At 47.2% G+C, this 25,324-nt stretch overlaps 1 protein-coding gene across 12 annotated transcripts in view; it reads left to right on the top strand.

The window, feature by feature from the left end:
* Window positions 1-25,108, top strand: part of NRG1 (neuregulin 1) — a 531,625-nt gene extending 506,517 nt beyond the window's left edge. For 11 of the 12 annotated variants that reach the window (XM_075931340.1, XM_075931339.1, XM_075931336.1 and 8 more), the window contains 5 exons: window positions 4,469-4,571; window positions 8,616-8,742; window positions 9,292-9,422; window positions 10,869-11,072; window positions 18,126-25,108. In XM_075931340.1, coding sequence (XP_075787455.1) covers window positions 4,469-4,571; window positions 8,616-8,742; window positions 9,292-9,422; window positions 10,869-11,072; window positions 18,126-18,777 — 1,217 coding nt within the window. In that variant the 3' untranslated portion in view covers window positions 18,778-25,108. The remainder of the gene's footprint in view (window positions 1-4,468; window positions 4,572-8,615; window positions 8,743-9,291; window positions 9,423-10,868; window positions 11,073-18,125) is intronic. The other variant, XM_075931337.1, reaches the window with a different exon arrangement.
* Window positions 25,109-25,324: the final 216 nt, after the last annotated feature.

Raw genomic sequence — 25,324 nt, 5'->3', positions numbered from 1 at the left:
GGATCATACAGCTATAACAATAAACTTTGTCAACTTTCTAGTTGGGGATTAACTCACTAGAATGTTAAATAACAGGATACTTTAAATCTCCACGTTTTTATATACATTAGCCTTGAAGTTGTCCGGCTAGACTTTTCTGCCAGATGGCTTTGAACACTTGACACATTGGCATTAGTTATGATCTTTTGGCTTAAGAAAAGCCCACTGAATTAATTAAGCAGATGTTAATGGGCTATATTTAAAAAAAAAAAAAAAGACAAGAAGATAATATTGCCAGGTAAATGCTACAACAAAATAAACAATATTGAGCTCCATTTTCAAAGTAAACTTGAGTGACTAAATCAATATTTAGGTGCCTAAGCCAGCACCTAATTGCCTGCAGTAGCTATGTAGATGAATAAGAGTTTACAAGCCTCATTTCAAATACTCGGGTCTACAAAATGGGCTCAATCTATCCCTTAATAAATCCAAACTGTGCACGGGCAAAACGCTGGCAATAAGCATCATTTTCAATATGGTGCGGTAAATATAAGCATCATTTCATAAGCAAATATAAGTCTGATCTTACCCACATTCATCGGAGTTGTTCTTGCCTGTGTGCCTAACATTCGGCGGGAGGTGAAACGTCTCTTGAACGAGCAGAATGATTAAAACAAAGCTAAATTTGAAGTCATTCATTCTCATTTGGAAATTCCTACAATTCCTAACAAAAATAGGTGCTAGGCAAGTAAAGAGGGGTGTTTTATCCCATTATTTGCAAAGAGGTTTAATTTAGATGACGAATAAAATTGCAGATTTAAATGGAATTCGCTCAGAAATAGTTTCTGGAGTGCTCGCCATTATAAATGGGAAGACAAAAATGACAAACAAAATATTCTGCAAAGGTCAGACTTGTAAAGATAGTTGGGGGGGCTAACCCTTGTTTGCAGCTAAGTGCCTTGAGAAGTCGGGCACTCGGTTGTAGAAGTCCAGTGCTGCAGTAGGAGAAATCCTATTACGGCAGTAATATACGGTGGATTATTTGCTAGAAATCGTGGTGAAGAGGCCCAGATAAGAAAGGAAATTAGTTCACTAGGCAAGAATCTTTTCACTAAAGGAGTAGCTCCCAGCCATCAGACCTGCTTGGGTAAGCCCTGTGGCAATATTTGAGGTCCTCCACTTTTAATTAGGGTCTGGGTCTCATGTACCCCAACGCCCCTTTCCACCACTTCAAATCAGTCTCTTAGGCCTTGTCCTCTGGTGCTTGCACAGCACTGTGCTCCACACATGTAGTGATTGTGGACTGTCAGTGCCACACTCCCGCCATAAACACACACAAATCACAGTGTCCATTTACATCTCGTGCGCGGCAGACACCACGGGACACACCCACCGACCTATCACAAGCCTAAAGGCCTCTTCCGTCCCACGCAAAGAGAATCTAGCTTCTGGGTCAACCGGGAGTAACCTCAGTGGTACCTTTGGAGTTAAAAGAATTGACCCTGATATAACCGAGAGCAGAATTTTTCCACTGATTTAAAACGGTGGGTTTTTTCATGATATCGAGCTTATATATGACGACATATATGAGTCTATGAGACAAGCCAAAATTTCAATTAAAATCATTTGGGAATGGACATTTAATATGTTGTATTCAACACTATTCTCCTGTGTGTTTATTGTGCCGTCACAATACACCTTTTCCTTGGCTAACCATTCAGCACTTTCACGGAAACCTCTAACTAGCCTAGGCTAGGAGTTATGCTGTATGAGAAATCCCTTCTGATCCCACTTCAACCTTTTTTTCAAGCATTTCTTCACTCTGTTTTTTCTAGTATCAAGCATGCTGTGCCAGGCCTGCAGTTGACTCTTCAACTTATAACCTTGTCTTTCCCTGAATTTCACCTTCTGTCTTTTCCTGTCTGTCATGTTTGTTTTGGGCTCTCTTTCCTTTTGACTTCCTGTTCTTGGATTTTGAGTTGTTTAATAAATTTTGCAGCATTTTAGTTTTACCACACTGACTTCTTCCTCCCCTCTGTTACTACTCAGTGCTATTAATTTTGTCTGACGGTGTTCGTGATCTCTTTACCGGTGTTTTGATTTACCATGGGGTTGGCTTGCAGGAAGTGTTTGTCTCATGATAAGGTGCACTGCATCATAGAAACGAAGATACTTTTTTTTTTAAGGCCACGTCTACGCTAAAGGGGAAGGTCAAATCAAGATACGCAACTCCAGCTACATTGATTACAGAGCTGGAGTCGATATACCTTCATTCACGTTTCCCCGCTGTCACACAGAGGGTCAGCTTCCCTTATTCCTCACAGGAGCAGTACTGGCTGCTGATGGGGGCCCTCCAACTATTTACGTAGCTGGAGTTGCGTACCTTAAGCCGACCTTCCGCATCTAGCATAGACCTGGCCTGAGATAGAGAATCATTTAGCTCCTGGTTTTAAAGAGACACTAATGGAGACTTGTATTGCCCGGAACTAGGGATGTAAGCGACAAGAGGACTAGTCACTCCCCCTCCCCTGCCCCCGCTTGCTGCCTCTATCAGAGAGAGGCAACACGGGATGGGAGCATGAGCTGCTGTGGGGGAGGCAGAGGGCAGCAGGGAGATGGTGCGAGCAGGGCACGAAATGGTCCCGCTCTGGTCCCGACTGCTTTTCCTCTCCCTTTGAAATGTACAAGAGACGTCTGCGGCTCTTGTACATTTCAATGGAAGAGGCACAGAGGGGAACCATTCCAGCAGGGACTGTTTCGGCTGGCGTGGATTCCTGCTGCCTCTCTCCCTTTGAAATATACAAGAGCCGCAGGCAGCTCCTGTACATTTCAAAGGGAGAGGAGCAGCAAACCCGCTGGGTCTCTCCCTTTGAAATGTACAGGAGCTGCAAGTGGCTCTTGTACATTTCAACGGCAAAGGCACAGCAGGATAGCAAGTGCCCCCCCCATATCGATTAATCGAGTAGTCGATGGAAATTCCATTGCCCGGAATTTTAGTTTGAAATTCCATCGACTACTCGATTAGCTGATTAATCAAAATGTAACTTCTCTGACTGGAACCCCTATGAGAGGATCAGATCATAGGTCAGTGTCAAGTCAACAGTACTTGTATGTCCGTGCCACTGGATTACTCCTGTGAGGTCTGAGGCAGACTGCCAGGCCAGGGCACACCAGTTAGTACTGCCCCCTCAGGATTCAGGCCAGCAGATTTCACCCCCTCCCCCTCCCGCTCCCTGTCCTTTCCGCCACTGCTCGGTCCCCACGATGGCGGGGAGCTGCATTTCTTTTGGCGTGTAAATCTCTCTTACGGCAGTTTCCCACTTGGTGTCCCGATGAAGCCCTGCCAAGTTCCGACTGGCATCCCTGCCATGTCCGCTTTTCCCAACTGCCATGGAGAATTCTGACTAGTTTGTCCTGCAGTATCTTTTTTTTTTTTTTAAATAAAAAGCCCAATCTCCGTGACTATGTCAGTCGCCAAGAGAGGGAAGGGGGCCAGATTCCCAATGCCGTGTCTTGAATCAACTCTCAGAGAGGCCCCAGTGCACCACTCTGTGAAAGTGGAGCACTGAAAATGCCTTTGAGGATCTGGGCCTACGTCTCTCTAGGTCAAAGTTCCAAGCATAACATTTCCCTACTGCACTAGACAAGGGCGCTTTGCCAATTGTGACCGATGACGGTATCTGAAGGCTCAGCCAACCCAAACACGGCTGGTGCTAACGAGTTCTTTAGAACAGGGAAATATCTCTGCAAATGAGATCAGTGAAGTAGAGTAGGTTTTCTTGAGAGGGCAAGACTACACTCTAGCTAGGACTGTTCTTTTAATCCCAGTCTGGATAGGTAAGGAATCACACCGTGTTTCTTTGATACAGTGCGTCACTAATAGTTGCTAATGCCATATTTTGGGACAAGGGGTTCAACTGCTCGGCATGCTGAGCGCCCACAGAGCATTTGTCTCTTTTTCATTGGTGCTACAATTTCAAGCCAACCTCATGTTAGGAATGTGAAAGGATACTCTGAAATTTCTCCTGTAAAGACCGCTGAGATGTATACGTTTGATTTGGGAGGGAGGACTGGGGGAGGGAAGGGACAACCCTGAATATTAAAACAAAAGAAAAGATGATGAATTTGCTTTCTGGAACTGGGAAGTAACCTTTATTCCAGCTGTCTTTGCAGGAGCAAAATATCCCAAGCATTTTCAAATCACTTAAGTACCGAAGTTCATTGTGTTTTGAGTTTCAGCAACTGCTGGCATTTTGTCAGTTTTAACAGTCTCATTTTGGAGATTTGTTCTTGTTCATAGTAGAAGTATTGCTTTTTATTTGACCTGTTTCGTTTTATTGGCCCCCATTAGCCACTGATATTGTGTTAAGAGCTTATGTTCCGACCCTGCAATAGAATTTTGCCCAACGTGCGCGGTAATTGTGGGCTTGTTTTACTGTCTGGTGTGAGCCTGCATCTTGTAATCTTGTCTGTTTTTGTCCCTTTCTAGAAGCAGAGGAACTGTACCAGAAAAGGGTCTTGACCATAACTGGCATCTGCATTGCCCTCCTAGTAGTTGGCATCATGTGTGTTGTGGCCTACTGCAAAACCAAGTAAACTTTTCTCTTCCTTTTTATCTCTGTGGTTTTCCCTAAGCGGCTTTTTGCTGCAGACTCTCACAGCTGAACCCTTCCTCCCCATGACAAATGACTGACCCTGTCACCCTGTCACCCCACTTCCACCACTGGACAATTGTGGGTGACAGGGTCCGATTGGAACCTGCCATAGGCTTGCATGTATGTAAGCATGGCGATTTCATGGTGCAAAGTCAGAATCTGTGTTTCTCTAAATTCGAATGTCAGTGACAAACAGGAATCAGCACACTGCAGGCTTGTTTTCACTAAGCAGAAAGTCGACACTGCTGCGGTCGATCTTCTGGAGTCGATTTAGCAGGTCTAGAAAAGACCCACTAAATCGAACTCAGAGGGCACCCATGTCAGGCCGGTGCTCCCCATGAGGAGTATGGGAAACCGATGGGAGTGTTTGCTCCTGTCGAGCTCCTGCTGTAGAGACCACGCAGAAACTTGCATTGAGGGACGTCGACTCCAGCTACATAATTATTGTAGCTGGAGTTGCTTATCTTAATTCAACTTTCCTCTGTAGTGTAGACCTGGCCTAAGATTAAATACGGCCGATACAGATCTCACTCAGTATCAGGTGTGGACTTTGGAGACTAGAAGGAAAAACATCAGACTGGTTTGGAAGTATTTGAGAGCAAGATCGACATCAGTAAGGGCTTGGAAATCCAAAAAACGAAAGGATTGAATTTGAAATTGTGGTAAAAATACACTTGAGCTGTTACATTCAGTAATGTCTCTAAATGACACGGTTAATGCAAGGCATTTAGGAGCAAGTCCCAATGGAAGTCGGTAGGATTGGCGCTGTCAAATTCTTTAGCTGCTTTTATAAACCTTTTCTAATTGTACCTACCAAACATCAAAATAAACTATTGTAAGTTGACCACAATTGCTCTAGGCAGATGTTCCATTCGACTTACTGTTCTAGGGCTTGATCCAAAGCTCCCTGAAACCAATGGATTTGGATCAGGCACCTCCTTAAATATCTCTATAGGAGCCACTTAAAGTAGTCTGGAATGTCATTTAGACTTTGATCATCCGAAGGAACAAGAGATACTGCGAATTGATATCAGAAGCCAGTGAAATGTATTTAAAGCGCTTGATGAGTGTGAAAAGGGGACTGATCAGTTAAACCTTCAAAATCCGACCGAGAGGTTATGTTGGCATTTGGGGCATGCTCAGTGTATTCTCCCCTATTCCCCCTCCCCATCCTGTCTGTTGGAAAACCCAAGGGAAACCCACATAGGTTTGAAAGGAATACGTAAAAGAAAACTAGAAATCTCTAGGAATGCATGGGCACCTTTGCAAATGACATTGCTGATGGAGGGTGAAGATGACATCTAACACTGAGTCTTTAATCCCAACGTGCTCTCTCGGCATGGCAAGTAAATTCACGAAGACATGTCGCAGAACGGTTCCCCTTCCTCTCAGCTTCCTTTTGTAATGTCTTTTTAGTTAGTTAATGTCTTTTAAATGCAGGAAGAAAGGCACATTTGCACAATGCATCCAGCTACAGCGCTGAAGGTGAAAAGCAGTGCAGACTTACAGGCTCATAGCCCCACATGGTGCAAATTGGCAGAACTGCATGGACTTCAGTGGAGCTATGCCATTTATACCAGCTAAGAATCTGGCCCGTTGATTCTGAATCTAAGCCATTTTAGAGTCTACATACCCACAGATACAGCTGAGTCAGGAGTCCTGGCTACCACACAGCTATCCACTAACATAGTTCCTGGTTCTAGTGCCATTGAAGGATACCATCAACAGCCCTTCCTTAATACTGTGTGTGTGTGTGTGTGTGTGTGAGAGAGAGAGAGAGAGAGAGAGAGCGCACACACGCACACCTGTCATTGCCTGTGCATATGTACTATATGGGCGGAATCACTAAATCGTTCGTTTCAGCCTGTCATCCGCAGACCCCTATGTCTAAGGGTGTGTCTAGACTACATGGCTCCATCGACAGAGCCACGTAGATAAGTTTACTAGACATAGCAAAATGAAGCGGTGATTTAAATAATCGCCGCTTCATTGACATCAAAATGGCCGCCACGCTGTGCCGATCAGCTGATTGTTGGCACAGCGCGGTAGACTAGACGGGGATCAGGTGACCCCAGAACCCTTTGTCGTCAGATCCTGTAAGCCTCGTTTCACCAGGCATAAAGGATCTGACGATGAAGGGTTCTTGGGTCGGCTCTGTCGACGGAGCCATGTAGTCTAGACACACTCTAAGACTTCCAAAGGGGTCTGCACCTCAAGTGGAATTTGTTTAGGGGTCTGCAAAGGAGCAAAGATCAAAACCCACTGCACTAAATTACGACAAAAACCAAAATGTGCCTCCAGCAGTTCATGCAATAATTGTCAAACGCCCAGTGTCAAGTAATTCATTCTGCACTGAAGCTTCCTTGATCGCAGTATCTTTTAATAAGCTTCCAGCGTCCTTTTATTTTCCCTGTTTGGCAAAAATGGAGAATCCTCTCTTTAGGCCTCCCTTGAAAATAACATGGCTGTGTCATGCAGTGTCTTATCCTGCCAAAATATCTGCACTTCTGTATGTTTATTACTATAGCCAAGGCCCTATGTACTCTGCAGTAAGTTGGACCTAATTTTACACTCAATTCCCTGGGTTCTGCAGCTCTAATGTGGAAATTCTGCAGTACCTTCAAACAAATCTGGAAGACATTTATAGATTAAGTATGAAATTACATAACCCAGTTGTAATACAATAGTCCCAATGTTATTTGTTTTGATATTAAACTCAGTGTATTTTATATTGCAGTTTTGGTTCTCAGGGTGCTGTACATTTTGGTACTAGCAGCTTGTTATTAGCTCATAGAAGTGTTCATGGGGGGAATCCGAAAAGTTTATCAGCAGGAACATTGAGGTTGTGGTCTGAGGAATCCCTTGCCTTATGAGATTGTGGCAGAAGCATAATAGTTGGATGTTTTTGTCAAAATGATCAGTAGCAAACCTTTTAACAGCCTTGACATTGACTCAGCAATCACTAGGTTTCAGAGTTAACATGCAATTTACATGAATGAGGCCTTTAATTCCTCTCAGAGCGGGCAGGCTGTCTGCACACAGAGGCCAACATCACTTCATCAGTTAGCATTTTCTAAATATTTTCAAGATTTCCTCTGTACACATAAAGACTCTAAATATCATTTTACGTGAAAGCTTTGATTGTGGAGCACCGTTCATTGGTGGGGGGGAGAAATCCATGGCAAATTCTGTTGCTGCACTGTCACAGAACACACAGTATGAAACATTGGGCTACGTCCTTATGATGACTGAGAAAAGTCATCGGAGTGACCAGCTCTTGATGAGCAACTATGGCAGGATGCATATTGCTGGTCTTCTGCTCAAAGCAGTAGCAGTTGTTTGTAACATGGGTGCTCTCTGGTTCGGACCCTAGACCCATAGGGCCGATGGGTTACAGATGAACAATTTCCTGAGTACCCCCACAGCCCATGGCAGAATGTTCTCAAACACCTAATCAGTCTGTGCGGTGCCACCGTGCAGTCTCGCACACAAGGGAAGGCAGAAGCAAGTCTGCTGGGTTTTGAGCTTTGGTTGCTCAACCTGTCAGGGTGGTTAAACGCTGGAATAAGTTGCTAGGGAGGTTGTGGAATCTCCATTCCTGGAGATATTTAAGAGCAGGTTGGACAGACACCTGTCAGGGATGCTCTAGATGGTGCTTGGTCTTGCCGTGAGGGCAGGGGACTGGACTTGATGACCTCTCGAGGTCCCTTCCAGTTCTAGCTTTCTATGATTCTGTGAAATGGAGTAAGTTTTAGAAAGTTGGATCACCTCCTCTCCCATCTTTCCCTGTCTCTCTGCCACCCCCTACACTCCCACATAGACCTTCTGCAGCGCTCCAAATTCCAACTGCACCATCCCTGCTTAGCACTCCAGTCTTAGGAATGGCTCAGAGACCATAGGAATGAATGGGATGGCGATAAAGTGGTTCTATCGTGTTTTTCATTCGCCGATTAAAACCGTTTCCTTCTCTTTCCCATACAGGAAGCAACGGAAAAAGTTGCATGATCGTCTTAGGCAGAGCCTTCGCTCTGAACGGCACAACATGGTGAACGTGGCTAACGGGCCCCACCATCCCAATCCGCCACCCGAAAACGTCCAGCTGGTAAACGTAGGTTTTAATGTCCGTTCAGAACTCTAAGCCGTGAGTGCAGCCGGTGCATTTATCTGAGAGCTTTTCAAGACTAGCTGCTAAAAATCAAGGATCAGGGTTTCCAGGAATATGGGATTTCTCCCCCCAAGAAACGTTTAGAAATATTTTAAGGAGCGGTGCTGCTGTACGGTAAATTCAGAACATTTTCATGTGCAGCCATTTCAGAAGAACATGGAATATCAGTCAGTCGATTGCTCTGTATCAGAGGCTGAGATGTTAGCATACCAGCCTTACCTCATAGCCACAACCTTGTGAGGAAGCATGTCTTTGGAAATGGAGCTCTACAAATAATGTACCAAGTGGCTATTTGACCTTTCTGGTGTGGAGTAGCCTGATTGCTTTTTGTTTTGCCGTCCCAGGTTACAAACAGACCCATTTTCTTTTCCCTCACGCCAGCAAAGGCTGGCGAACGTTGCTGGGGTAACGCTCCCCAAAACAGACAGCTGACCAAAATGCAGGTGCGCAGTGCGGTCCCGATGTAACCCAGAGCACCGTCTGTTTCCTCAGCAGCACGTGTCTAAAAACGTCATTGCCAGCGAGCACGTCATTGAGAGGGAGACGGAGACGTCGTTTTCCACGAGTCGCTACACCTCGACGACGCATCACTCCACCACTGTCACCCAGACGCCTAGCCACAGGTACCAGAGTGAGAAAAGAAATCTCCTTGCCTGAGGAGAAACTGGTGTTGGATGTCAGGCTCTCCTCACTGCATGAAGGGGGAATGTATGCAAATGCACTGGTCCTGGGGGTTTCATCGAAGGACGTGCGGTCGTGGACATCCTGTGACTGAAACGAATTCTCTTCCTCGGCATTTTCCCTGAGTGCTGTTGATTGTGTGGAATTCCGTTACGGTTTGCATCAAAATTAATGATGCAGGGAGGCATAGCTCAGTGGTTTGAGCATTGGCTCGCTAAACCCAGCGTTGCGAGTTCAATCCTTGAGGTGGCCGTGTAGGGATCTGCAGTAAATCTGTCAGGGATGGTCCAGGCAGGGGACTGGACTTGATGACCTCTCAAGGTCCCTTCCAGCTCTATGAGATAGGTATATCTCCATACGATATCCACAAATTGCTGAACTGACAAGAAGCCTTTTGTTTATTGACACTCTTAACCGAACCACCCCCTGGTACTCTCAGAAATAACCCCATCTTCTCGTTTGTTGGATGGGAGACTTCACACCAACTAGGACAGGGGTCTCCAACCTTTTTTAATTGAAGTGCAATCCAAGATCTACGTCAAATATAAATATCCTGGCCCTGCCCTTCTCCGAGGCCCCGCCCCTGCTCACTCCGTCCTCCCTCCCTCCCCCATCCTCTCTCCCTTTGACCAAGCAAAGGCAGAGGGTTGGGGTGCAGGTTCTGGTCTTGGATTAAGGGATATTGAGAGGGGCTCTGAGCTGAGCTTGGAGAAGGCAGTTGGGGTGCCGGAGCGGATTCTAGGTGCAGGCTCTGGGAGGGTGTTTGGATGTAGGGGTGCTCGGGGCTAGGGCAGGGGCTTGGGGTGTAGGAGGGGGTTCGTGACAGGGGTAGGGATTCAGGATGTGGGCACCAGCTAGACACTGCTTACCTCAGGGGGCTCCTGGGTGGTGGGGCAGTGGGGCTAAGGTAGGCTCACCCCTGCCCTGGCTCTGTACCACTCCCAGAAGCAGCCGGCAAACCCCATCCCAAGTCCTGTTGTGCCCCCTCTCTGCTCTGTGGAGATAGAATACAGGGTGGGAGAGGGGGCACCTCGACATCAGCGCCCTCCATTCCCTTCCCTGCCCTGCACAGCAAGCAGAAACTCTGAGGGGACCGCTCCAAGGCAATGGGCAGGAGATGTGCAGCAGTTTGGGGGGAGGGCGGTAGCTGAAGTGCTGGGCTTGATAACCTCTTGGCCAAACTAGTTAGAGGCTCCAAGATCTACCAGTAGATCCTGATCTACTCGTAGGTGACCACTGAACCAGGGCCTTGGATGGCCGTGGGGTGGAGTCTGACAGGCATGTACCGTGGCTTCTCCCATTGCTACACTTCGGTTGCTTTGCTTTCTCCTCTTCTGAATTTAAAAGAGAAGTTTTTCCTCTCCTCTTTCCGCCCTGCCCCCCACCAGCTGGAGTAACGGTCGGACCGAAAGCATTCTCTCCGAAAGCCACTCCGTGCTCATGAGTTCTTCGGTGGAGAACAGCAGGCACGCGAGCCCGGCCGGACCCAGAGGACGCCTCAGCGGCATAGGAGGGCCTCGAGAGTACAACAGCTTCCTGAGGCACGCGAGAGAGACGCCCGACTCCTACCGAGATTCTCCTCACAGCGAAAGGTACCGTGTAACCCACACACCTAGTGTGGTGACTGAGCAATGCAAGTGGTACCTAGACCGCAGCAACAGCTGTGATCAAGAGACCTCTACAGCAGGTGCTGAGAGCCAGCTGGCTTTTAGCTCAGAGGGTAGAGGCGCCTCTCTTTAGCTCCAGAGGTCCCAGGTTCAAATCTGTCTGGTGGTGGTTACACCCGCACATGGTTTTTTTTGGCACCCTCTCACCGGCACCATGAGGTGGGCTTGAAGAGAGACAGAGGTGAATCTGACTTGCCCGGGGAGCACAGAGAAAATTCTGTTTCTTAGCAAATGCACCTCGTTCAGAAATGCACTGAGCAGTGTCCCTTTGATCTCTCAAACAATTTTCTTCCCTTCCTCCCTCTTCTGGTCCTGGCTAATAGCTACTGGGCGGTAGTTTAGATATGGAAATAATTTGCCAGAGGTATCCACTGCCTATGAAGCTAGGAAAGATGATCAAAGGGAAATCTTTTGCTTCACTCCATTTCTCGGTTGCTTTCTGCATACAAGTAAGGCAGCCTAGGGAATTTGTCAGAGACAAAAGGGGATGATAAAGAGGGGGGATTGATTGAGCGATCCACCGGAGGAGAGATTTTCAAAGCACCCATGCACTTTAGGAACACAAGCCCCTATGTCTTTCCATGAAATTTCTCCTTCTAAACCCCTTCGGTGGTTTTAAAAATTTCCCCCAAGTGTGTTTGTAAGTAAAAGCAAGGCTAGAATCAAAACGGAGTAAGATGACCGACTCTCCTGGAGTAAGATGACCGACTCTCCTAGAGTGTCGATGGTACGCCCACATCTTGAATTCTGCGTACAGATGTGGTCGCCTCATCTCAAAAAAGAGATCTTGCCATAGGGAAATGTTCAGAAAAGGGCAACAAAAATGATGAGGGGTTTGGAACGGGTCTCATGTGAAGAGAGATTAAAAAGACTTGGACATTTCAGCTTAGAAAAGAGGAGAGTATGATAGAGGTCAATAAAATTGGTGTGGAAAAAGTGAATATGGAAAAGTTATTTACTTATTCCCATAAGCAACAGGTTTAAAACAAACAAAAGAAAGTTTTTCTTCGCTTAGTCAACCTGTGGAACTCCCTGCCAAAGGATACGGTGAAGGCTAGGATTTTAACAGGGTTCAAAAAAGAGCTAGATAGATTCATGGAGGTTAGGTCCATCAATGGCTGTTAGCCAGGATGGGTAGGAATGGTGTCCCTCGCCTCTGTTTCTGTGGAGGTGGGTGACAGTGGAGGGATCACATGAGGATTCCCTGTTGTGTTCCTTCCCTCTAGGGCACCTGGCATTGGCCACTGTTGGCAGACAAGATTCTGGGCTGGATGGACCATTGGTCTGACCCAGTCTGGCCAGTCTTACATTCTTATGTTGATTCGGATGGGGCAGGAGAGATACAGGCAAAAGGGAAGAGCGAATACCTATTTATAACACTGTTATTGTTAAATAAATCTGTCATGTGAGGCATTGTGCTGTACAAACATGCACAGAATCAGGCTCCCTGCCTCAAAGTGCTGTTGGAAGAAGGGGCAAGGAGCATACCGTCAAAGACGCACCGTTTCATCGTCCGTGCTGTGTGCAGCTTTTACAAATAATGCATGACGTTAGCACCCGTTATCCCCATCTGCTCTGCAATCCCCTGCTGACGGTTCTGATTTAATGCTGAGTGTGGCCATAGTGTTCTGTTGGTTAGGATGTAGAAGGGTTCAAAAAAGAGCTAGATAAATTCATGGAGACTAGATCCGTCAATGGCTATTAGCCAGGATGGGTACGGATGGTGTCCGAGGCTGGGAATGGGTGACAGGAGAGGGATTACTTGATGAGTCCCTGTTCTATTGACTCCCTATGGGGTACCTGGCCTTGGCCACTGTCGGCAGACAGGATACTGGTCTGGATGGACCTTTGGTCTGACCCAGTCTGGCTGCTCTTATGTTCTCAAAAGTGAGAACAAAATGTTCCTAGACCAACTCTCTAAGTGCTGTGAATTCACAGGGGAGATTTTAACTGCCAATCTGTGGTAGTATAAAGATCACCAAATAAGCATCATCAAAGAAGCTGTTGAGTTGTGCAAGGAGCCACTGCCATGACAAAAAAAGCAGCCTGTGCAATGACCAGAGAAGCTTTATATCCTGCATTGAGAGAAGTGGGTTAAGATAGGGAAGCTTGGATAACGGCCATGAGGTCTACAAATGTAGCACGCAGGGATGCAGAACACAACTAGTGCTGGGTCAGAACTAGCTGTTGAATTGTTGTGGGAAAACAGCCGGTCGTTTTACCCTGGAATTTAGCTTTCAAGAAATGCAACGTGTAAGCAGCTCCCACACCGTGATCCGGCAGAGCACTCAAGCCCATACTTCCCTTCAGTCGTGTGAGTAAATCTGTTCGTACTGAGGGGATCACTCGTGGGCAGAGTTAAGCACGTGCTTCCGTGCTTTGCTGGATCGGGGCCTGTCGCAGACAGTAGTGCATTCTGTACTACCTGCAGGCCATATGGATTGTACTCCCAGGTGCGTGCAGATAAAACGTATCATGAGTGTAGCATATTTGGTCTTCTGGGTGAGACGTGAGGATGCGTTTTCCCAGCCTGTCTGGCGTGGCTTGGCCAGCGGTTTTCAAACTTTTTTTTTCTCGTGACCCAGTTGAAGAAAATTGTTGATGCCGCGACCCAATATCATGTGACTGGAGTGTGGGCTCCGGGGTGAGGCTGAAGATATGAGCTTTGGAGTGCACGAGGGGGCTCCGGCTTTGGGGGGAGGCAGGGCTGGGGCAGGAGGGCTTAACCTTAAGCGGCTCCCGGTCAGCGGTGCAGCGGGGATTCTAAGGCAGTCCTGCCTCTCCTGGCACCGCAGACCAGGCTGCTCCCCAAAAGCAGGCAGCAGCAGGTCCCCAGCCAATGGGAGTGCAGAGCGAGTGCTCAGAGCAGGGGCCGTGTACCGAGCCCTCTCCCCCCAGGAACTGATCCTCTTACCAACTGCTTCTGGGGCACAGCACCGTTTGCGGTGCCGGGACAGGCAGGGAGCTGCCTTAGCCCCCTAAATGCTCACCTGATCCCTCTGCAGCACCGAGACCCAGCACCCGACATCCCACTCCCCAGTGCTAGGTTGTGCCCTATCATTTGAAAACCCCTTCTGCAGGGTACTCCCAGCACCAGACTGGCACATTAGCAGGCTTTTCAGGCATACATCTCTTTATTCTAATGAGGAGAAAGAGGGCATCACTCCTCCAAATATTTCATCTCCTGAAAACAGCGTTCCCAGGGGAAATACAGGCTGCATTTCTACCGTGAATTCCCAGCTGTGAGCCCTGAAGATAAGTGACATTTCCGTGGGCGTTAAACTAGGCCTCATCTATCTTCAACCTGCAGGAAATAAATAGTAACTTATTTCCAGGAGATGGGGAGAGAGGCGGAGAGTCTAGATTAAAATGGAATTGGAACCGTAAAAGAGCCTGTTAAAATGAAAATGAAGATTCTCTTCTCCTCTCCGACTTTGCTGCGCTGGGAGTTAATGAGTCAAGAATCGGTTCCTTCCGCGCTTTGATCTCTACAGTTAACCTGAGTCGCATCTTAATTTTCCTTTAGAAGCTAAATAAAGGTTGAGAACCAGCTCCTCAGCTAATCCATGTTGGCCTGGCTCCATTGGAGTCCACGGAGCGACATCAGTTTACATCTGCTAGACACCCACCAAGTATTCAGTAGAAATAACTTGCTGCAGCTCGCACCAGAGAAGCTTATAAGAACCATCTCTGTGGCTGACCTAAGACATGGTCTTACACATAAAGTGATTTATATTGGTTTCATTAAACCAGTGCAACGCTGTGTGTGGATGCTCTTACATCAGTTTAAACCTGGATTACATCCATTTAGTATATGTTGGGAAATGTATAGGTGCATGCTGAACTGATATATCCAACTGAAACCCACATAAGGCCAGATCTACAGTTAGGAAGAAAGTTGACTTAAGATAGTGTAGCTGGAGTAAAAAAAAAGGTAACTCAAATTTCCGCGGTGTCCCCATTGCGGGAGGTCAGGGGGAGAAACTCTCCCGTCGACTTCCCTTAGGCCAGATATATGCTAGACCCAGCAGCTTGGCTTACAGAACACAACTTCAGCTATGTACATACTGAAGTCAGCTTACCTTAGGCCGAGCTTAGCGGCGTCTGAACAGCGGGAGCCTGTGGGAGTAAACGATCCCATCGACTTCCCTTACTCCTCGCAAAAGCAGGAATGCCGAACGCCGATGGAGGTGCCCTATGAGTTCATTTTAGAGAGCCTTAACTAGATTTGCTAAGTCAAGTTCCTGAAGATTGATCGTGGCAGTGTCAATCTTCCTTGAACACAAGGCCTGACTCCTCACAAATCCATGGAGTACCGGGGGTGCCATTGGTGATTGATTTAGCAAGTCCTTACTAGACCCACTAAATCGAACACCAGAAGATTAATCTCCAGAGTGTCGATCTCCAGGTAAGTATATAGGGTTGCCAGGTGCCCGGTATTGACCCGGACAGTCCGGTATTTTCGCCTCCTGTTCAGTAAAATAGATTTCAGAAAATACCGGACTCCTAAAATGTCCAGTATTTTCTAATGATTTTTTCCCTGCTAGGAGGCAAAAATACCAGACACCTGGCAACCCTACACACACTCAGCAACTGGGCCCAGCCCTCCCCCGGCTTACCTGGTTCTGCAGGGGAACTTGGAGAAGGAAAACAAGATGGCCACCGGCAGCCTGCTAAACCCAAAACAGCCTCAAAGGCATTTCCATGCTGATTTTTTTTTTTTTTAAGCTTAATAACTCTCGGGGTCCTTTTTTTCTTTTTTAGGCAACCCTATAAGTATAGACAAGGCCCAAGTGTCAAGGGAACATATTACATAGGGCTGGAAATATCGGGACCAGACTCCTGCTATCACAGGAAATCCCATCGTATAATCCATTCACAAACATACCACACTCCATCCAGGTGTGTGTCTGTATGCAAGTCAATACACAACATCACACCAGCTTAACTAAACCAAATGAGGTGAAACTTCCTGTCAGCAGCAGTTGTTGGGCAGAAGAAAGATTTGACTGGAACAGAAAGTTTGTGACTATAAGGAAACAGGGGGATGATTTTATTCCGTTTATCTGACACACCGACCTATTTGTTCCTCTCTGTGCTCTCGGTGGCCAGTTTGATACATTGCCACAAATAGTTACCACTGTCATTTTTTCCTGGAACCGAAGGGCGGGTATAAATCACAAAGGGCCACTGAAATCAATAGTTACACCAGTTTACAGCAGTGGAGAATCTAACCCAGCTTTCCCTCCTTCCAATTAACCTGCTGTGTGTTTCATCCAGGGGAAGATGCAGAATGCAGTTGTGCTTTGAGTGAGATGTTTGGCTCCAGATTGATTTTGATCATTTCAGGCTTGCCAATTAAAACTAAAATGCCCTTCGCAGCAGTGGCCACAGAACTTGTGTGAGTGGATTTTTGAGAGACAGGGCTGCCCGGATAGGTCTTAAATTTGGATACCGCTGAAATCCAAGCAGGGAAAAGAGAAACAGGCAAAACCCAACCATGTAAAATGTCACACTGGCCACTGCGCCTTGATCAGACCTTTGAGCCAGATCCTCGGATGGGGTTATTTAGTCTGCCTTTCCTGAGTACTGGGAAGCTATGTTGATTTACACCGGCTGAGAATCCATCTGGCCCTTTGTCTTGTTTGAAAGTCAGTAGGACTTTTGTTTTAAGGGAATGCTGCCTACCTGGCAGCTTAGCTCCATTTATAAAAATCACCTTCAATTGCTGACCTTCCCCAGAAAGATATCAAGGGACTCGGAGTAAATTCTCTAGAGGGGCCATTAGCAGGCAGCCGAACTATCCTTTGTGCCGGCTCTTGTTTCCACAGAGGAGACAGGAAATGCGACCTGTTTTGTTGTATGAAGTTGTTGCCAGATCATTCTCTGTCCCTCCCCCACCCCCTCAGAACTGGCAAGGAGATGGAGGAGGGCAGGTGTGTCCCTCTTCCACTTGAGGAAAGCTGCCATTTTCAAACGATGTTTTACGTGTTTAGAAGCCAGCTCGGTGCTGTCAGACCGTCATGACAGCGTGAAATGGGTTTTCCGGGGCTCAGCGCCCGGGCTCTTTCGCTGAACAACATGGAGATTCCAAAACCTGGCCTGGTTGCTTTTCCCATTCGGGGTCCACCTGAGGACTCTGGGTCCAATTCTCACATCCCTGGAACGATTACAGTAAAAAATCCAACTTACTCCACATGAGTAAAGATGGCAAAAATCTGCCCTTCTGTTTTTCCCTTCTCTGCTCATTTTAGACCTAATCCTTCCTTGCTCCTTCCAGTTCCAGACGCTGGGCAAATGTTGCTTAGAACAGCAAGCACGGTCGTTTTTATAAACTACTTGCAACTGTAGTGTGGTTCTTTTATCTCCCAAACTCCCTCACTGGACTCACCAAAGAACTGACAACACTTCCCCCGCTCTGCCCAGAGCCACGTGTCTCTGCTTTCACCCCTCGATTTGCCCCATACGCACAGAAGCAAATAACACTGAGAATATCTGTCAGGTGCATTGATCATGGGAGTATTGATAGCGGCTGCTGCATTTTTCAGTGATGGCCCATATGAAAAGCACTATGCATGCCCTCCCAATAGGATTATGCCTAGAATCCTGCATATCCATGAATATCTGCAGAGAGCTGTGGCTCATTTTTGCAGACACAAATTTTGTATCCATGCTGAACACTACTTATGTCTACACGTAGCTGTATGCACCGGCCAAATCCACAGCTTGCATGCCGGCACGCAACATCCAACGAGCATATGCAAGACAAGCGCGTGCAAAAATACCGCTAGACTATTGCATGCATCAGAAAATAAATTCCTTTATTCCCAAGGGTATCGTGCTCGACCTCATAAGTATGCGGGACATGGATAATGCAGCATTGATTTGTTCCTTCCAAGGTGTCTTTTCTTAATGTTTCTGCGTATGTTTGTTCCTTCTCCATCTTCATGGGGCCTTTTTGTATCTGTCCTTCTTCAGGTATGTATCAGCTATGACCACACCGGCTCGCATGTCGCCTGTTGATTTCCGCACTCCAAGTTCTCCAAAGTCCCCCCCTTCCGAAATGTCTCCACCAGTGTCCAGCTTAACAGTCTCTGTCCCATCTGTGGCGGTCAGTCCCTTTATGGAAGAAGAGAGGCCTCTGCTTTTGGTGACCCCTCCTCGGTTACGGGAGAAATATGACTCCCACCTTCAGCAGTTCAACTCCTTCCACCACAACCCCGCCCACGAAAGCAACAGTCCGCCACCTAGTCCGCTGAGGATAGTGGAGGACGAGGAATACGAGACCACACAGGAGTACGAGCCAGCGCAGGAACCTCCAAAGAAACTAGTCAACAGCCGGAGGGCCAAAAGAACAAAGCCCAATGGCCACATTTCCAACAGGTTAGAAGCGGACACCGACACAAGCTCTGAGAGCAGTAGCTCTGAGAGTGAGACGGAAGATGAGAGAATAGGTGAGGATACACCGTTCCTGAGCATACAGAATCCCGTGGCCACCAGCCTAGAGCCAGCCCCTGCATACCGACTGGCGGACAGCAGGACTAACCCAACTAGCCGGTTCTCCACGCAGGAAGAATTACAAGCAAGGTTGTCCAGTGTAATAGCTAATCAAGACCCGATTGCTGTATAAACCATAAACCAAACGCATAGATTCACATGTAAAACTTTATTTTATATAATGAAGTATTCCACCTTTAAATTAAACAATTTATTTTATTTTAGCAAATTCCACTAATAGAAAACAGGAGGGGGGGAAAACTTTTATAAATTAAATATATGTATGTACAAATGTGTTATGTGCCATATGTAGCAATTTTTTACAGTATTTCAAAAATGAGAAAGATATCAATGGTGCCTTTCTGTTACGTTATGTTGAGAGCAAGTTTTGTACTGTCACAGTAATTGCTGTTCCACGGTATTTTGCAGAACCTTCCGACCTTCAGTTTTCCTGGCTCTTTTTTTTTTTTTTTTTTTTTTTTTTGTGCATTGCATTATGGTAACTGGCTGTATGATTTGCAAGAATTGCAAAAGTCCCGATGTTTGCTTCTAGAATACCCCCCTCCCAAACAAAATACCCTCTACTGGCATACCCACCGACAAAACAATACTGTTTTCTTCGAGAAGAGGTTTTATTTGCTTTCTGTATCCGAAACTAATTTTGTCTGCTCTCGGCCAGCCAAAAGGTTTGCTTCATTGGGCACATCCAAGAGCATGCTACTATTAATGACAGCAGGATAACAAAAACTGCATTAAATAATGTTACATATTAGAAAGAGAATAATGCTGTGATTTTAAACTGAATATATTATTAATCAGGAATCAGCTTGCACTCACTAGGAACTGTCATTACATTTTTTTCCAGATATTAATTGTCCTAGTTATCCCTTAGAAAATGGGTTCAGAGTGCCAGAGGCTGCGAACCCCCATACTTTACAAAAGAACAAGATTTCTGTTACTGAGGAAAATATACCAGGTCTCTGTAACCAGACAAGGAAAAGAACTAGCTGGAAAAAAATGCCACTAATAAAAGTGCAGCCATTTTTACCTGGATTTTTAATGCTGATTTTTAATAGACAAATTATTGTTTGTTTCTAGAGGGACCCAGTGAGGAGGGCGGGAAATAGCAAACCTGATAAGTACACTGTGACTAGCTGGAGTTGCTATTAGAACAGGGGTGGACAATAAATTTCATAGGGGGGCCAGTTAATGAATTTCACGGGCCGGCTCCATCCCGGAAGGGGCAAAGCCTGGGGTAGAAGGGGCGGGTCTGCAGACTAGCCTCCCCCGGAGCTGTGTAGGCCAGAGGCTTTGAATTAAAAATACAGCGAAGGGCTCGTGGCTTCCAGCTCTTCCACTACTGCATTGCTTGGCAGCCACCTGACAGGATAACACCGTGAGCAGGAGCTATTCACATAGGATCCTGTTGCCTGAGCCCACCGCCTAAAAATCCGGTGGCACAGGCAGCAGGATATAAATAGAAAGCGGCCAGATGCCGTGCGCAGGCTGGATCACAGCGTTAGGTGGGCCGGGTCTGGCTGTGTTCGAATGAAAGTCCTCCTTGCCCTTAGAAATGACTTGCAGACCAATCAATTTGCTGGCTAGTTAAAAGGAAGCGCGGTGGGAAAGATAGCTCCGAGGAAGCATTGCGTTTGTGACCTGCTTGTTCCTAGCTCTGTGAAAAGCCCGTGTCGGTAGACACGCAGGCTGTGCGAGGGATGTGCATGGCTGTTTGGGCCGGTGGCCACTGTGGCATTAGAATCTTTGACTGGACTAGCCAAGTGTTCTGAGACTGGAGTGAGCGCACCCTTTCAGACAGAAGCAAATCACCTCTTTGGCACCCAATTCGGATCAGTATAGTGGAGCGACGACCTCTCCTTTGGTTTGACGTTGAGCTGGCACACTGCAGTGCTGCATGGACCTCTGGGAGTACGACTAGGAGAACAGCCGTGCTATAAGTATTATCGATCCTAAATAGGAGCCCTTGCAGAACAAACATTTCAGCCCTACTCTTGGGGCTGCACTGTGATCCCAGTTGCACAGGTGTCAATCTGATTATTTCGAGGTAGTTATGCCAGATACGCACCAGGGGAGCTGAGATCGCAGGTCAGCAAAGCGCTAAGCACACGCTTCTCTTTCGCACGTGCTCGGCTCCCGCTGACCGGAGGAATGTTCAGCATGCACTGAAGTGCTTTGCCCAGCGGCGGTGGACTGCTCCTTCCCGGTCCAACAGCCGAATCGGGCCTGCTGTGAGAGGATGGCTGTGAGAGGAGCGCACTCCGCCGTCCGATCAAGCGGAGTGAGAGCCTAGGACAGTAGGGGGCCAGTGACGAGATCAAATCTTTCTGATGGACGGGAAAGCGAGGGCAGGCAATTTTCAGCACAGCAGCGGGCACAGTCGGGCTTGCGTATCACGGCACATTTAAATAGCAGAGGGGAACCTGCTGCATTTTCATTGGCTGTGTCGCCAACACGCCTATGCCCTCCCAGTTTTCCCTCTTCTTTTGCGTGCATTGCTGTATTGTCACTGCGCTTTACAGCGTCTTCATCTCCACACACAGCCTGGGAGGCCCTGGCTTAGAATCATAGAGCTGGCAGAGACCTCAAAAGGTCAAGTCCCGCCCCCTGCCCAAGGCAGGACCAATCCCAACTAAATCAACCCAGCCAGGTTGTCAAGCCGAGACTTAAAAACCTCTAGGGATGGAGATTCCACCCCTCCCTAGGGAACCCATCCCAGTGCTTCACCCACCCTCCTAGGGAAATAGTTTATCCTAATATCTAACCTAGATCTCCCCCTTTGCAACTTGAGACCATTGCTCCTTGTTCTGCCATCTGCCACCACTGAGAACAGCCTCTCTCCATCCTCTTTGGAACCTCCCTTCAGGAAGTTGAAGGCTGCTATCAAATCCCCCCTCACTCTTCGCTTCTGCAGATTAAATAAGCCCAAATCCCTCAGCCTCCCCTCGTAGGTCATGTTCTCCAGCCCCCGAATCATTTTGGTTGCCTTTCGCTGGACCCTCTCCAATGTGTCCACATCCTTTCTGTAGTGTGGGGCTTCCATGTGCTTGTTTCCTCTCTTAGGCTACATCTACACTGCACGGCTATTTCGGAATAAGCTATTCCGGAATAGTTATTCCAGAATAGTTTATTTCAAAACAGTGCGTCTATCTGCAGGGAAGCCTCAAAATGAGTCCGAGGCAGGCTTCCCTAGTGTAGACGTACTATCTTGATTTAGAGCCCCAGAAGGAATAACTTAGAATGGCCCTGGTGAGGGGCTATTTCAAAATAGCAGAAGTGGTGCGTCTACACAGCCCCTATTCCGAAATAGGTATTTCAGAAGAGGCGTTATTCTTCGTAGAGTGAGGTTTACAGAAGTCGGAATAAGCCGTCCGTTATTTCGAAATTATTTCAAAATAACCGAATGGCTGCGCAGACACTCGCATAACTATTTCGGAAGAACAGCCGTTATTCTGAAATAACTTTGCTGTGTAGACAGACCCTTTAGTCGTTATTTTTGTTGGCAGTGCGGAAGTGCTAGTGGTCTCCACAGAGACCAGGCCCCATTGTGCTAGGGAACTGAAAAAAAAACAGTAAGACGAAGTGGCTGGGATTTTTAGAAGGCCTACGTAATTTAGAGATGCAGGCCTTATTGCCTGTCAAGGGGACTTGTGCTCTCAAGTCATGTAGGTGCTTTTGAAAATTCGGCCCAGTCTCGGTGAGTTTACTAAATAGACAAGAGGGGGGAAGAGTGGGAATGCAGGCCCGTCGACAGGGTGGGCAAAGGGGGTAATTGCCCTGAGCCCAGTGATTCAAAGGAGCCCGGGACTCCCAGCTGTTGCCGCCGCTACTGTGAGAGTAATGGCTGGAGCTGCGGGCCCTTTAAAATGGCCACCAGAGCGCTGCGCGCTCTGTATGACTGAGGGTGGTGCACCATGCTCCAGCTAGCACGGAGGGCTGGCTGCCCCTTCCTTCTGAGACCTCACCCCTTCTGCCTGAGACCCCACCCTTTCTGGGAGCACAGAGCCCCCCCTCCTGCACCTGACCCAGAGGTCCCCTGGTGAGAGAGGAAACAGAGGGGACGTGTCGTACCCAAGACCTCATACCTGGGAAAAGAAATTTCCCGGGTCCACATTCAGTGCTCCATCTGCTGACCTACGCCGTGTCTTGGTGACCTTTCTGGCTTGCCTGAGATTAATGGAGGGAACCACATGAAAGCAGAGCAAGCCACTTGCAAAGTGGTATCCAAGATTACAGAGGAGCATGACAAAAAAAATCTGTCCCCCATGCCTCTGGGACGCCCGGCGGAAGACGTGGCATTCTTCTGAGGGTATTGGCAAGCTCCCAAGCCAAAGGTGGAGTAACGCACCACAGCATGCGAGCCCGGGGAGCTGCTGGGTGGGAGTTTCAGAGATGCGTGTGCCCAGTGAGTGTCAGTGGGCCTTGGGGAATACCACCTAAAGCCAAACCTGTGTCCAGTCAGTAGAGTGATCCTGGTTTTCCCCCAGCATAACCCAGCAGAATGTGGCCCCTGGCATGAGCCGTATTAGTAACATGCAGTGAGGATGGCAGGACCCAGTCTAAGACGAGGGTAACCAACTAGTCACACGACAAGCCCTGATACTTCTGTGGCCTGCTGCTTCGCAGAGAGGTGCTTGATCCTGCAAGAGATGCTGGGCTGTCCCTGGATTCGTTCCTCACTTTGCAGGACTGGCTGGGAGAGAGGAAACCTAGCGCTCTGCATCCACAGCATTGGAGCAAACAGGCTCCATGTTATTGAGGTCTCTTCAACACTATCTAACCTCCCCCGTCAGCGCACCACCCCTCTGCTAAAACAGTGAGTGCAACCACCATCCCAGGAGGACCAAAGACTGTGAGTGTCCCTGTGTTCCATCACCATGGACGGGCATCAAATGAAGAGAAATTAAAAAGACGGGGACTTTTCAGCTTAGAAAAGAGGAGACTAAGAGGGGATGTGACAGGTCTGTAAATCATGGCCGGTGTGGCAAAAGTGAATAAAGAGAAGTTATTTACTTGTTCCCATAATATAAGAACTAGGGGACACCAAATGAAATGAATAGGCAGCAGGTTTCAAACTAACAAAAGGAAGTTTTTCTTCATGCCGTGCACAGTCAACCTGTGGAACTCCTTGCCAGAGGATGTTAAGACCAGGATTTTAGCAGGGATCAAAAAAGAACTAGATAAATTCATGGACATTAGGTCTATGAATACTTACGAGCCAGGATGGGTAGGAATGGTGTCCCTGGCCTCTGTTTGTCAGAGACTGGAAATGGGTGATGGGAGGAATCACTTGATGACTGCCTGTTCTGTTCCCTCCCTCTGGGGCACCTGGCAATGGCCACTGTCGGAAGACAGGATACTGGGCTACATGGACCTTTGCTCTGACCCAGTCTGGCTGCTCTTATATTCTTATGTATTTATACGAAGCTGCTGTGCATTTGGGGCAATTCTGCATGATTAGAGGATCCCATCAGGGTTGGGCGATGGAAAGTGATACCTAAAACATGTCAAGGGCCTGATCTTTGCCCGGTGTAAATCAGTACAGCCACATGGCCTCTGATTTACACTAGCTGAGAATCTACCCCTGGAGCCTCACGTTTGTCTTTCCCCTTCCCCCACCTTATCCCCCCCGTTTCCGCTCACATCGGGTGTGATAGGACCATCATTTTGCTTTGCCACGGAAACCCTGCAACTTTCTTTCCTTTCTCCCGTCTCCTGACACCGAAGCTTTGTCTCCTCTTTTCCTCCCACTGCTCTGGTTTTGCGCTGATTACGAACCAGGCCGCGTGCCTTCGGAAGAGCAAATCCCGTGCCCGCTAAAAGGCCACGGCAATCATAAGCAAAACCTGTTCTCTGCCGACTACGTTCCATCAGCCACCCTGACTTCCCGTGGGAAGAGCACCCATGAAATGCTGCAGAGAAATGCAGACCAAGAAAATGGCCGCATGTCATCATGATTGTAATGATCTATTCTGTTGTAAATACATTGTGTACATACTTGAATGTTTTCCTCCATCATTTATTGTCTTTCTGGGTTACGTACGTGTCAATGATGCTCTCTCGATTCCTTGTGTCACGCTGTAAATAATAGAATGTCCTTTATTATTTATACTTCGGCATTTAACACAGAGAGCGCGAGCTTCATATTATTTTAAGATATATGTCAAAAATAGACCTTGTTTTCCTTTTGCTTTAAAATTGTAACGTATCCTCTTTTTTCTCTCTTTTTTTTTTAAATAATTTATTGTTCAAAAGAGAGGACTGTATCTGTAATGCAAACTGTTCAAAGAATGCACCCTGGAAGGCCATAAGGTACTGATAAACTAAAGAATTTATTATCCCCGATTCTGAAGCAATAAGCAATGGTTGATTTATTTTATTTAAGGTTTTGTTGTTCATTTTCAGTAAAAGACGTGCTGGAATAAATTGCTACTGTGTAATACTGACACAGTTGCTTAGCAGACTCCTTCAGTCCGTTAGACCTCACCTATCTGTCTCCTTAGTCCAAATTTGACAGTACAATGACAATGTTGTCTAGCTCCAATGGGTGAGTTAAATCCATGATACGCCCACATCTTGAATGCTGCATACAGATGTGGTCACCTCATCTCAAAAAAGATATCTTGGTCTTGGAAAAGGTTCGGAAAAGGGCAACAAAAATG

This window comes from Pelodiscus sinensis, chromosome 6 (genome assembly GCF_049634645.1).
Source record: "Pelodiscus sinensis isolate JC-2024 chromosome 6, ASM4963464v1, whole genome shotgun sequence".
Lineage (NCBI taxonomy): Eukaryota > Metazoa > Chordata > Testudines > Trionychidae > Pelodiscus > Pelodiscus sinensis.
Note: the sequence above shows the minus strand (reverse complement) of the source record. Positions and strands in the feature narration are given on the sequence as shown.